Genomic DNA, 14837 nt, shown 5'->3' on the forward strand with positions numbered 1-14837 from the left:
ATTGTCATTTAAGCTAGGAAAGGAAACGAGGCCTTGAATAAAGGAAGACATCTGTATTTCAGAACGCACTCCCATACACATTTGAATGCAGTAGCTTGCCCCATCTGGGGTTTCTGTGCATACCTAAAATGCTTCTGGATAATGTAGTGGATGCATATATTAAACTGTTTTCTGGAACTAATCTGGAATTAAGTATTAAATAATACTGGGGTATTAAAGAAAAGTAATATGTAAACAGCGATATGAACACAGATCTGATTTTGATGCCTCTTGTGACTTACCTTTTTCCTTTTTTGTATTTGTTGGTCCCAATCAAGGAAGTGCCTAACTTTTAAAGCACTGTGTAGATGATAAATTCTTCGAACCTGAGACTTCGCAATTCTCAAAATAAGCACCATGTTACCCTTACCTTTTTATTTGTAGGGTTTGAATATTTTTAACATCTTTGGGTTTTTGCCAGGGTACAGAACCAGATGATAAAACAGAGTCCACGGGAACATTAAAACGATTGCAGAAATTGGTCCGAACCAAAAAAACAAGTCCACAAAGCTTGGAGGATGTCAAACATGTTTTGCTCCCCCTCAGTAAGTAAAGCATCATATCAGCATTCTTTCCAACATTTGGCAAATGACACTGTATTGAACATAACTGTAAACAATCCTGTCCTGGTCTGTCATTCACCACCCACGATTTTCAAACCCCAACTGAGATGTTACTGTGATACCACTTTAGCGCCGACTTCCTCATAGTGTGAAAACCTGTTTCCTGTCACACTAGCTTGAGTTTTGTAACATTATATCTTGCAAGTGGGGATTTTAGCTAAATAGAGTTGTATAACAGTGGGGCCTCCATGCTGGGGACAACTTGTTTTTAGAGTAGTTCCTAATTTTGTATCACGTTTCAGAGCAGAAAGGCAAAACTCACAAATGCAGAGATAACTTTCAGTGTTAATCCATGAGTCAGTGGCAGCTGGGAGTGCAGGAAGGTCTGCGGTACGATGAGCAAGTTGGCCTCTCATCATACCCGATTGCCTAGGGCCATAAGACATGGGAATTCTAAATTGGTGCTGAGCTCAGGTTATTTTCTCAAGTCTCCGATAGATCACTGATCTGACTGTGCAGCAGTTCTTCATCTGAACTTGTTTTGACAACATTAATTTAACAGTGCATGCATTTGTTGCACAATACATTTGTGTATATGATTATTTTTAAACCAATGCTAGCAAAATGAGTTTAAGCTATCTGATGAACTACTGCTCCAGCCAAATCATTGCTTGGGCTGAAACATATGAGGATATCTAGATCCAGCAACTACTTTGTAACTACAATGTACGTACCGGGAAGGGGTGGGAGAGGAATTATCCAGAAAAGCTTTTTGAACTTTTCCAGTATTTAAGCTAAACTCACGCTCTCAGCAACTATGCAACAATATGACATTTAATTAGCAAATTATCATGTTCAGTGCAGAACCAGTACAATTTTCTGGGCTTTTGAGGAAACAAGAGAAATTTACCAAATGGAGAATAAATCTTACTTTTGGCTCAGGTGTCTGACCCAGTACAAAATCCTTTCCATCTTCCTCATTATCATTATTATTTGTTTTTTATGGAGTCCTTGGCTTTTTCATTATATAGAATGCAACAGACAGCACTTAAGAAAAAAAGTGTGCTATTTTCTCTATGAATTGCAACATATTGTAACAGAAGTATTTGCATTTTGAAGATACATTGGAAGATGCTTATCTCTCTGAAGAGGATGAAGAAGCACTAACGTCTTGCATGAAACTGACAAAACCTCAGGAAAAGAAGACCTGGAAAGACAACGTGAGGAGAAAAGAAGAGACTGAGACTAGGGCAGATTTTGTTTCTGCATCTCTGGGCCGCTCATACACTTCCAGACTTAATAACATAGGAACTATTTCAATCCATTCAGAAACCGAATTTCACCTGTGGAGTGACTGGAAGCCATTTCCTGATAACCAGCTCTGTCCTTGTGACTTCTTGATTTCAAAAATAGAAGAATGGGAAAACTGTACTTGCTCTTCTCATCAGCCACATCTTACATATTCCCTAACTGACATGGATCTACAGTACTCCTGGGTAAGTGGAAGTGGTTTCTTTTGTGCTGATATGCATAAACAGTGGAAAATTTTTGCTCTGATTCAGCATTAAAGAGGTGCTGTCATCTTCCATGTGGTTATGAAATGCAATAAACCAAATTTAGATTTCAGGTAAATGGATGCAAATACACTGTTCAGGCTAACACCAGGGGTTCATATAGCCCTAGGTAGTTCATTTTTAACCATGCAGACATCAGCAGCATTGAGGTGGAAGGCTTTAGGCTATTCTGTTTCTCATCAGACGCACTGGGTTTTTTTCATCTGTACATTAAATACTCATCCTTCCAGGCTTGGAAAACTTTCTGGAAGTCTGGGGTAAGTCAGTAAGGGCCAACAAAGCCAGTGGGCTTGGATCAGGCCCCTAGAGGTCACTGCAATACTAGTAAAGGACACGAGTTATTTAGACAAATACCAGAGGCTGAAGAGGCATTGATGTTTCTGCCTTCTTGGATCAGCTGAGCTGGTGGAGCCTATTTTTGCAATTACCTTTGTGGCAGCAAGAAGTTCTTAGGGACAGATACAAAGGAGAATTTAATCTTGGTCTGAAATTATCTTTCTGGATAGCTATCTGGAGGAGGCTTTTCTATTTGAATTGCTGGCCTTTTTTAAAGGGCTATTTAAAACTAGGAAAAACAAAACCAAGAAAAACCTTAGTTGGCAAGATATGCAAAACATGGGCACAGCAATGAGGCTTTTCTCCCTCTCCTCATTGGGCACAGCAGGTCTTCTGGCACACCACATAGTGGTAAGCACATGGAGGGTGACTGGTTGACTGAAATATAGCAGGGAAGAAGTTCTTTTCCCTTTAGTGCAGGAACAGAGCTGGTTCTTACTGTGCAGTAAGGCCAGCCCCCAGGAACGGGCATCCAAACCACAGGAGGCAAGATACCCGCTGAAACCTGCCAGCTGAGTGTTCAAGTGGAGACCTGAGCAGCCATAACCTTAGATCAGAAAGTCTCATGCTGAACACAGCATTTTCTCTAACGGGTGCTCATATATCATTAGGAAAGGTACACACGCATAGCTGTGTGGGTCAATATGGCAACCATATTTCTGAATACATGGAGGTAGTTGTTCAGTTTCTTTTCAATGACGCAGTAGCTGACATAACAACTGGCAGTACCTGAAACATGGAATTTATTTAGCTGAATGTAGCCCAGAAGATTTTCTTACGACTGACATAGAAAACAGAAAGGCTAAAGCTCTGACTGATAGAACTGTAATTAGAAGTGAGAGAAAGCAAGCTACCCCTACAAAAAGCTGAGAAAGGTGCAGCAGTGAAACCCTGGACAGCCTCGGCATTGCAAACTCCCAAGGAGACCCCCTGGAGACAAACCTTTGGGGCAGAGCGTTGGCAGAAATATGCTGGGAGCTGTGAACAAAGACGATGCTCTGTCAGGTGAGTTGTCCTGTCTGCCAGTAAACAGGACTCTCTGTAGAAACCAAATTGTGTCAGGGATGCTGGGCTCCATCATATGCCTGCTCCTAATGAAAGCAACTTTCAGCATCCCAAGCTAAGTCTGAAGTCCCAGGGCAAAATAGTAATAATAGATGTGTCGGTCAGATTTATGAGAGCATCTAAGTGTCAATTCAAATAATTTTATTTCATTTTGTCACAAACAGGCTGCTAACATTCTCTACCCTGATGAGATTTGTCCTACCCATGTTACTATTAAGTGCCAGCAAGAAGTTTAGTGCTTTTTTTTTTTCTGCATTATTGTTTATTTTGCCATCTGCTTTCCTGATGGGCTCCCTGACTTTAATGTATCTCTGTGGGCTTAGTGTGTTTAGATTTAAATTACAAGCAATGGCAAGACATCTCATTGTTTGCATTTGCATTCTACCAACTGGCTCAATTGAAGATTACAAAGACTGGATTTTCAGTTTTGCTTTTTAAGAATCAAGCAAGCCAACAGTGGCAGTTTTGCTATGAGGGGATCAGACATTGGGGATGATGCAGGTGTTTTTTCTGATGTTGATTTACTTACTAGAGTAAAACCAATATATTCTATAATACTCTTTCTCATTCTATGAATAAAGTATCATTTCATTTTCTTGGCTGATCTTGACTTGGCTACTACTCTGTTGCCTTTGCTGCAGCAGGATGTGGAGGAGATAGCCTGAGATATGCTACTGAAATGCTAGTTGGTATGCCCTGGGCTGAAATAAACAGGTACAACTGGTAGATGCAAGACTAAGATCCAAGACTCTGCTATTCCATCAGCAAACTGTGGCTAATCTGGTTTGGGGAACAGACAAATATGTAGGTTGGACACATATTATCCAGACTCATCTCAGCAACATACGCAAAGCTGATTGAGCCTAGCCTTAATTAAAGCTTGTATTGCAGATAGTAAATTAAGTAGTGCTCTCCCGTAATCACAAGGAAGCAGACCTAGACCTGTATCTCTTCATGATAGATTGCTGTTTAGAGAGACAAACTATGAGTGATCCTAATTCCCTTCCTCCAATTTCTTCCCCTGACTCCTTTCTTCCTCTTTCTTTCTTCATCATCAGCACTTTACACCCTTATGATGCTTCATATTGCCATTGTTTCACCTAAAACAATAAAAAGGCTGACAGAGATCATCCAGGCTGGTCACCTAAACAAGAACCGTGAGAACAGACTGAAGAAGCAACACCCAACTTCAGCTACAACAGGCTCACCAAACTCCTCCAGCTACTCTTCCTTCAGCCTCCCCCAGTTCAGCTCAGAACAAACACCTGTGTTAGCCGACTGCCTCTGGCACAGGGACACTGGAGACAAGTCAGATCTCACCCATTCCACCCACCTTCATGTATTATGAAAACATTTTAGAAGTCTGTATTTCTGTCCTTTAATTAAATACAGAACTGAGTGTGCTGCGCTACCATTTTATAGCCACCGTGCCACCGTTAGCAATTTTGTGCAAAGTTAACTTAGACGTAGGTAATTTTTTTTTCTGCATTGTTCAGCTGTTTACAATATAATTAGTGGTTGGTGAAAATTTTGCTAGGGGCAACACAGAACATTGCTTTTTTTGGTGTGTCAAGATTGCCATGTGAAATTATTGTTACTGATATTCTTCCTACGGAGGTGTAATTTGTAAATAGTTCTTCCTTACAAAGTTGAAGAATATGTTTAAAAAAATACTGAATACTTCAGCAAAAAAAGAAGAAAATATGCCCAGGTAAAGGAACTACTATGCTGCATATTTTCATATTACCACAAAGTATACTGGGGAGAGAAATGAGTGATCCCAGCTGGTGTTTGTAATGCTATGAATCAGCTGAAAATCAGGCAGAGGATGGGTGAAAAGACTGTCCAGACACCACTTTAACAAGCACTTGACCTTAATGTGAAAGGTTATTTGTTTTCATACTTCTTTTTATTCCTCAAGTTTAGTCCTACAGAAAATAGTGCAGCTGTCTGCCTCAGACTTTTTTTCTCTCTTTTTTTTTTTTTTCAGTTGTGGTTATTAGAAGCTGCCCTTCTGCTATTTGTAAGATCTTCACTACCCTAACAAAGTAGTATACTTAGAAGTGCCATGTCCATATGACTTTTATACAAGCCATTTCAGCCTTCTGTTTCTTTTTCTCAATGTGCAATTGCATAAGACTTTTGCAACCTCGTGTAAGGCATGGAAAACCTAGAGTCAGAAGCTTGGAAAGTACAGGAGTTTGACAGGCTTGACTGGCCCTGAAAGAGGCACAGAGCGGAGCACATAGTGGGGTTACAACTGAGGAGTCCTCTTCACAAAAGGGATCCCAGACTGTCTTGGACAGCCTGACACAGAGAGAGAAAAGCTGATGAGTCCCTTTCTCCTCTTCCTCAATACTTTAAGGTGCTACTTCACTGGCTGACCTATCCACTCTCCCAATAGCTGTGCAATATGGAAGCTGTGTTTGTAGGACGACATAGGCATCCTTTACAGGAAAGGGAGAGGAGACAACATCTCCTGTTAGAGACAAATCAGCAGAGAGCTACTGGAAATGGGTTTCTCTTCTTGCAATATCTTAGAAGCATGGTGTTGTGGTTTAACCTGGCAGGCAGCTGAACACCACGCAGCCGCTTGCTCGCTCCCAATTCCCCAGTGGAATGGGGGAGAGAAACGGGAAAAAAAAAAAGTAAAACCCATGGGTTGAGATAAAGACAGTTTAATGAAACAGCAGAGGAAAATCAATATTGATAGTAAGAGTATATACAGAATATACCAAACAAGTGATGCATAATGCAATTGCTCACCACCCATTGACCGATGCCCAGTCCGTCCCAAGCAGCGATCACTCTCTCCCTGACGAACTCCCCCATGAGCATGACATCCTATGGTCTGGAGTAGCCCTTTGACCAGTTGGGGTCAGCTGTCCTGGCTGTGCCCCCTCCCAGCTTCTTGTGCACCTGGCAGAGCAGGGGAAGCTGAAAAATTCCTTGACTGGTGTAAGCCCTGCTCAGCAACAACTAAAACATCAGGGTGTTACCAACATTCTTCTCATATTAAGTCCAAAATACAGCACTGTGTCAGCTACCAGGAAGAAAATTAACTTTATCCCAACTGAAACCAGGACACATGGTTAGGTGTGACAGAAGAAGAATTTAGTCACTGATACCATAAGAATATTTATCTGTTGCAACCTGTGTTTGGTATTCAGTGAGAATGAAAAGATAAGGGTCATTTCCCAAGACTAGAGAAGACCTAGGATTTTGGCAAGGATGAAAAAATCTAAGGGTGCTGCAGAGCAAGTTATCTTTTCTCTCCCATTTTCAGGTTAAGAGGAGAGTAGAACGCTTCAAAACATTGGCTTCTGTCCAATATAAATGCATTACATTGTGGTGGAATGAACAGTAAGTTTGGGAAAACTGCAAATGACTGTATGCCAATGCTTGTGTTCATCCTCTCTGTATTCCTCTCAGGAATGTCTTATGGTCTTATCATGCTTACTGTAGCCCTGCTATTATGACCATGATTCTCTGCCATTTCAGTGACCTTGTGGCTTTTTGCTTTCCTCCTGTTCTGACTTGCTTTCTTGACTGACAAGGCATTTCTCAGCATCTCCCTTCAACCCTTAGTAGACCTGTCTAGTTTGACACTCATTTGTTTGTTGAAGAAACAGTCTTCTTCTTAGCTCCGTTTTTGGACATTTTCTTGTCCTAACTTTTCCTGAAATATTCTACTTAATAGGTTCTGGTTTCTGATTGCCCATAACAGCCTTGCTTGCTTGCCATGATTGCTCTTACCCTGCACTCTCTACTGCCTCTGCTGCTCCTGATCATCTTGGTTCTCAGAGAGGTGCTGTATATTGCCTTGAGATTTACACAGGTTATTAGATCCCTTGTGATACCAGTGACTGATCATTGATCTCCAGATTAGTGGAGTGGGGAGGAAGAGTATGGACAGCTAGCAATGAACAAACAGGACGGAGTGTGCTCTTCCTTAGCAAAATGTGCTTCAAAGATGAAAGCTGCATTGGACCATTTGCACAGTCCAGAGAATGGTTACAGGAAGATTTCTACTTCATTTCAGCCAGCGTTTTCTCCTGTGCACTAGAATGCTGTGGGCTTTAATGGACTTTCTGGCTGCTCAATTTTCTTAAGCAATTGGACTGTTTTCTGTGTCTCTTTTCTTTCTTCAGCTAATGTCTTTCTGTTGAGAGACACCTGAACATGCCCTAGAAGAGCTTTCTCAATTACATTTTGAATCTTAATTTGACACAAATATAGCACTAAAGAAGAATGCCTGAAAATCGCCAAATTGCTTTTCTGAGACACCAACTTTTAACTGCTCTGGTCACTCTAGCTGCTTCAGTGTCAGTACTAAGGGGTCCTTTTAAAAGCTGTAGCTCTTACTCGTTCTTATTTCAGTGACAAGGCAGCAAGCCAGATCCTCAACAAGTATAAATCCATTTTCTACTGGTGTTAGGCAGCCCTGCTCAGCTGTACCCAAGCTGAGGCCGAAAGTCTTTGCCCAGGGAAGAGATGAAGAGCAGCTGAAAGGGTGGCAGTAAACAAAGCAGTCAAGACCATGATGATGGGTGTTCAGGTGATAAGCTGTGGCTGAGACATGAAAACAGGATTTGTTTTCTAAGATATGAAACTGTCCCCAGCTGCTTCTCTTTCATCTTATCATATCTTCATTTACAAGCCCCCTGACAGGTTTCCTGTTGCTTTTTATAACATCTAGCTAATTTCACCTGTTACCCTGCTCTCCCCATCAGTCCACCAGCTCAGCCCTTCGCCCGATGTATTCAGTACCACTCTTGCAGGGTAAAGAGATGATAGGTAGAAATGCCCCCATGCTCCCCAGACTGCAGTCTATGAAGGTGCATGACCTGACAGACGAAAAGGAACAGGGCTACAACTAAACCTAACACATGGTTAAATTCAAAGGCACACACTATTTCCTGGTTAAAACCCCATCCCAGAACCTTGTGAAAGCTTATTTTGAATTTTAAACCTTGTGAAGGGGTTGGGATTGAGATATATTTATACATGTCTGTTGTAGTCAAACGCTGGTGAAATTTGAATGACTTTGATTTCAAAACTGGGGAAAAGTCACGATCCGTGACTGAATTTTCAGTGTTTACTTTTCCTGGAAACACCAAGCAAAATACTGACTCAGCCAAAAAGATACAAATGCTAGTGAACTTAAGAGCACTCATTTTTTCTAATGCTTTAGTGTCTGTACAGCCTTACTTTGTTTCCTGTCACAGGGAGCTTTATTTAAGAAACTATTACATCAGGAACTTGGTAAATATTGTATGGCTTGCTTCAGCCAAATACAAAAAGAGAGAAAATCACCTCTTAAAGCGCAAGGCTTCATCTCTCAAGCTACGTGCTTGGAAGAGAGGAGCCTGGGAGGGCATCCAGCCTTGCTATAGCTGCACCATTGCACTGTGATGATAGCAAATATCTGCCACTGCCATTCTGCATCCTACAGTGATTTTTACTACTTCCTGCATAATAATGTCAAAAATTTAGAAATTTAGTGTCTTCATCTGTGGTGACTTTGATCATGCAGTCTCAAAGCAGGTTTTAAAAAATATGAAAAATCTGATGCCGCTGCTCTTCACTATGGTAACTCTTGTCCTATTTTATATTTTTAATACCTTACTGGAATTTTCATAGCTATATAGGGAATTATGTCACATTTTCCATTCATCTTAGAGGCTCGTATTCCTGTCTTTATTAAAAAGCTTAATAATTCCCAACTTTTCCCTCCAAACATTGCTGGACTGTTAGTTAAGTTGGATTGCTAGTACTTGCTTGTATATATAAGGCAGAATGATAATTAAGTGAATTTATTTGCAGTGAAGGATATTTTAAAATACCACAACATCTTTAATATGGTTACAGGTAACTGCAGAAGAACATTTCAATTCATCTCAGCAGATTTCATGGGTTTGTTTCTGACATAGCTGTTAGGTGCTGCAGAGCTACAGCTAGAGAGAAATGAAAGGTTATTTTGGATTACTGTGATGAATGCAGTATGAAGGGGAATATAATTGTTGAAAGTGCAGGGAAAATTGTGCATTTCGTTTACTTATTCTTAGTAAATGGCATATGAATTCTTAATAGAAAAAAAGGAATGCTGCCTACTTCATGAAACATGATTAAGAGTCAAAATATAATTAAACTAAGTGCATTGTTGATAAGAAACTGTCTGATGAAAGGATGACGTCCTGTTAGCATCCTTTATAATTGCTAAAATGAGGCACTTTTGCATACCAAAATAAATAGATTGTATTGTTTGTCTGCTGCTTTATATACCTATGCTCTGATAATATTATCCTTCTGTGGTTCTGCTGTCAGCCCAGTATTTTAGAATTCACATTTTTCTTCTTGTTTTCTGTATTAAAAAAAAAAGAAAGTTATCATTTCTTCCCGTACACTATACAAAGCAGAAAAAAGTATACATTACTCTGCTTGAGCAGTGCCATTAGCTCCTGCTGCTGGCAGGAATGTTTTGACCAGTGAAGAGTTGGCATCTGCCTATCCAAGACTGTGACTTTTAAAGTGCAATTTATATCTTTACACAAAGTAATGTAGTTTTATTTCTGCATAGATTCACTTTTGAAACCTAAACTTCGGCCTGATCTTGTGCTTGTTGAGCTGGTGACAAGCTGCACATTTGCAGTCAAAATGTTTAATCTTCACTGTGCTTGCATTAGCTCAGTATACCTTTTATGTGTGCTCATCTTTATTCAGGAGAAAAAGCAAGCTTAGCTTCACATTTCTTCAGTGTCCCTGATGAAGTTGAAATTTAAGTGCTATCCACATGACTAATTCTGTAAGGATTTTCTGGTTAAGGCTTCGGTAAGGAAGCCACAACCTAAGATGACCCAAAGATCCTTACTGACCTGAAGTTACAAGAATACACAGGTGGTAGGTAGCAGTGCATACAAAAATGCCTGACATCCCTTGTCCCCTTCCCTAGCTAATCCAAAGGACTTTTCTTTTGGAGAACATTAATTTTCTGGAAGTTCTGAGCTGGCTCGGGAGTTGATTATGTTTGCTTCCTTGGTTTGTGAGCGTGGCTTGAGCTAGTTATTCTCTTTGGTAAGTCATTTTTGTATGCTCTAAAGTGTTCCTGTAAAGCCTATTTGTGAAATAAGCCTTTCATAAATCAGAAGAAATTAGTTCTGTTTCCATCTCCCTCACACAGGACTGTAGGAAAAGTCACATGGTATCAGTGCTCAGCAATGGCTTAAATGGAAGGGCGAGGATTTTCTGTGCCAGAAAGGCATTAAGATTTCCAGGGCCACAGCATTATTATAATGGATGTGTTTCAAAGTCCAGTAAAAGAAGTACTTGTGTGGTGACATTCTCCAAAAGCCGGGTATGTGTTGCATAATTTCAAACTTGTTTTTAGAAACTGAAAATTTAATTTGAATATTGGGTTTTCATCCAGCTTTGAAAAAAAAAAAAAAAAAGTAGGTAAAATGAACATGAATAGGGCCTGAAAAATAAGATTGGAAGAAGTGAAACAATGGACACACAGTGGACACACCTCTAATTCTGCTATTCAAGTACTTTCAGGTATATGAGCAGATCATTAGAAGACAAAGACCAGGGCTTTTCAGAAAGAACTGGACAATGATTTGTATCTGAGTATTCTCTTTTCTTTTGAAAGGAATTCACCTATGGTAATGAAATGTCTGGACTGACTTTCTGTAGACATTTAATTGATTGAAGAAGTTCACCTTCCCTAATACATAAGCAAAGCAAATTGGAAACTTGAACATAACATAATTCTTGTTGGAAGTGCTTACACTCCAATCCATTTGAAGAAATCTGGCTGAATATTTTTCGTGAAAGGACCAAATTAATTAGGTTAAATGACATGAAACTTCTCGTTCACTTCCACTTACAACTTAAGTTTGATAGCAGACCACAAGAAATGACGACAGTGCGTGGGAAATGGGAAAATCAAGAGTTCAGATAGTTTAAGATAATGAGACAGAAACTTTTGCAGATATATTGAGGGTTTCTATATTTAGTTCTGGATTGTGTAGGTGTTTTAATACCTAGACTTCCTTCCTCGCAGATCATCCTTGCTTCCACATAACTCCCCTAAAAATTAACCAGCATGGCAATACAGCAATATGTGTGGCCTCGGTTAGGACAGTGGACTAGTGTGTTAGCTGCCATGCTAGCTCACAAGGCAGTTCTTGTTCTCAGATAAATACAGATGACAGCTCACATCCTACAGCAAGACGTGTACAGGTGGAAAAAGGCAAAATCAGTTAATCCTGGTGGCCATTTTAAGACAGGCAGGATATTATTCAGATTTTTCTAGTCTGACATCCTTGAAGTCAAACTCCCCAAACTTAATTTGCAGCTATATTCGCTCCAATTTTCTGCACATCAAAACCTGATGATTATGTGCGGTCAACAATCAGCTGCAAAGTAAGTAAGTTTTAACACAATTTCTTAGCATTTCACTGAACTATAATGACAAAATAAATCCTTATTGCAGCTCTTCTTAGCAGTATAGCTTCCTTAACTCTATGAACTATGACCAAGTGATTAAGGATGTAGATAATGCAGATTCAATTCCCCACACTTCTACAGACCTCTTGCGTGATATTAGACAAATCACTTAACTGGTCTGCCTCAGGCTTCATTTGCAAAATGGGGATAGTATGTTATTTTAGACATCAGACAGTTGTTGCACAAGCAAGAATACACATACCACCTTGTGCACCAGGAGGGCAGGAGTTCAAACAGTTTATTTGCAGGCTCTGACACCTCCATTAAGATTCATCCTTTGCACTGACTGTGACAGACATTCAGTAGAGAAAACATGGTCAATGTTAAAACTGCATCATTAAAACTGCATCATAAAACAGACATGCACAGGGGTGAGATTCAGGTATCACAGATAGCATTAATCCTGCCTTCCCTTGGCTTTAAAACTCTGTTTTCTTAATCTAATGAGTTTGTGTGTTCATGGTACATGAGGGTGCTATTTTTTAGGCTTTTAGGTATTATTATCTAGGTTTACAGGGGTGTTTGAACCCAAAGATGTTTCAAAGATTTTTGTGAACTTTCTCCTCCCAAAGTAGAGGAGTATAATATTAACATTTCTCTTCACCAGTTTGTACATATATTAAAAAAAAATAACTTGCTGTAAACTAACAGGCCTATATCTAGCTTTCAGAGTTTTACTGCTCCTGGAGTGAGACTCCTCTCCAGTTTGCTGTCTGTAGGTCAGTAGAATTTTTACCAGATCATGGAGCTGTTGGAATGAAAAGCTTTGTTGCCTTTTCATCAAACTATTTTCCGTGGCAGAAGCAAGGCAAAGGAGACAGAAAACACACAAGATAATATGTGTGAAAGAAGTAAAAAGAATCAGATAGGTGAGAACAAAAGGGGGAAAAATACTCTAGAGAAGTGGTATGTAATGAGTGAGTCAAAAGCTCAGATGCTTTGTTGAGTAGTGAGAGGGGAAGGAGTTTGATAATGCAATGAAAAAAGATCAAGACTGGCGGAGGGACTCTTGAGGAAAAGTGGGGTGTTTGTGAAGCATCCATCTCTCTTTCCACAGAGCATAGTTTCAGAGACAGCCTCCCCTTTCCATTCCTTTCTCTCCCCAAAGACAAGTTACTGACACATAAGTAATTACCATATACCTACTGAGTACAGTGACTGTCCCTGTGAGTGCTTTTAGCCCACAGCCTGAGATAAAGCATGTTATCTTAAATCCTTAATTAAATAAATTCATGTGACTGTGTTCACTTCATTCTGGTGATGGGCTAAGAGCATGTTTCCCACCCCATTAGTAGGGCTCAGCTGACCTGGGGCAACTTACTCGATCATGACCATTCAGTCTTGTCCCAAAGCATCCCATGGAGCCTGAAGTGAGGCAAACAGGGCACTAACCATGACCAGCACAGGGTGCAGCAGGGCAGTCATCCCCAGTGAGGGATTCGGTGCCAAAATCCAGCAGGAAAAGTGCTTCCTCTTCTTTATAGGGGAGCTCTGCGTGGCTGCAGCTTGCCCACCTTCTGTCACCCCTGCACTGGAGCAAGTGGCTGATGGATTGGGGTAGCCACCTACACCTGCCAGACACATGTACAGAGTAGGAGCCAGGCCCCCCTGCAGTGAGGTTCAGGCGTGGAAGTGAGCGTGAGAGCAAATAGTGTGGCCAGCAGGACTAGAGAAGTGATCGTGTCCCTGTACTCGGCACTGGTAAGGCTGCACCTCGAATACTGTGTTCAGTTTTGGGCCCCTCACTACAGGAAAGATGTTGAGGCACTGGAGCGTGTCCAGAGGAGAGCAACAAAGCTGGTGAGGGGTCTGGAGCACAAGTCTGATGAGGAGTGGCTGATGGAACTGGGGTTGTCCAGCCTGGAGAAGAGGCTGAGGGGAGACCTTATCGCCCTCTACAACTGCCTGACAGGAGGGGGTAGGGAGGTGGGGGTCGGCCTCTTCTCCCAAGTAACAAGTGATAGGACAAGAAGAAATGTCCTCAAGTTGCACCAGGGGAGGTTTAGATTGGACATTAGAAAAAAATATCTTCACCAAAGGGGTTGTCAAGCATTGGAATGGGCTGCCCAGGGAAGTGGTTGAGTCCCCATCCCAGAGGTATTTAAAAGACAGGTAGATGTGGTGCTTAGGGGCATGGTTTAGTGGTGGGATGTCAGGATTAGGTTAATGGTTGGACTTGATGATCTTAAAGGTCTTTTCCAACCTGAACAATTCTACGATTCTGTGATTCTAAATCAACCACTCAAGTCTCATTCCCAGTATGTGTGATTTGGCAGGTCTGCTGATGGAGCTAGCCTGACCCACATCCTGCTTGATTTTGAAGGTATTGCTATTAACCTTAGCACCTGAATGAAGTGTTGCAAAAGATACGTCCACAGGTCTGGTACAGAGAGTTTTAAGAAAAGAAAATCAAATGTAAGATTGAAACTAATCACTTATTCTCAATAATGAAACATTTTTGTGTTTCTGCTGGCTATCATTCAGCTATTGTATCAGTTAGACGGATAGGAAGAAAGTTTTAAAACCAATTACAATTAAAGCCATCTTGTGCCTCTCTGTCCCTTCCAAATTTTGATTTTCACCCTCTTGAAACTGCATTCAAGGAGAAAGGAAGAATAGCATTTTCTTCTAGAAGCAAAATGAAATCGAAGCCTTGCAAGTGAATATGCAGTGTACCACACTTTATTCCTTCTCATGTTAGCATTTGCACAGCAGCCCTAACTCTGTGATGGCGCAGTGACTTGACACTCTG

The 14837-nt window shown here is 40.7% G+C and overlaps 1 protein-coding gene across 1 annotated transcript in view; it reads left to right on the plus strand.

Moving 5' to 3' along the window:
- LOC118453090 (putative uncharacterized protein ENSP00000383407) overlaps positions 1-592 on the plus strand; it is a 34153-nt gene extending 33561 nt beyond the window's left edge. The window contains exon 8 of the mRNA XM_035902210.1: positions 461-592. Within this exon, the coding sequence (XP_035758103.1) occupies positions 461-592 (132 nt within the window). The remainder of the gene's footprint in view (positions 1-460) is intronic.
- The last annotated feature ends 14245 nt before the right edge of the window (positions 593-14837 follow it).

Source organism: Egretta garzetta, unplaced genomic scaffold, assembly GCF_000687185.1.
Source record: "Egretta garzetta isolate BGI_Z169 unplaced genomic scaffold, ASM68718v1 scaffold289, whole genome shotgun sequence".
Lineage (NCBI taxonomy): Eukaryota > Metazoa > Chordata > Aves > Pelecaniformes > Ardeidae > Egretta > Egretta garzetta.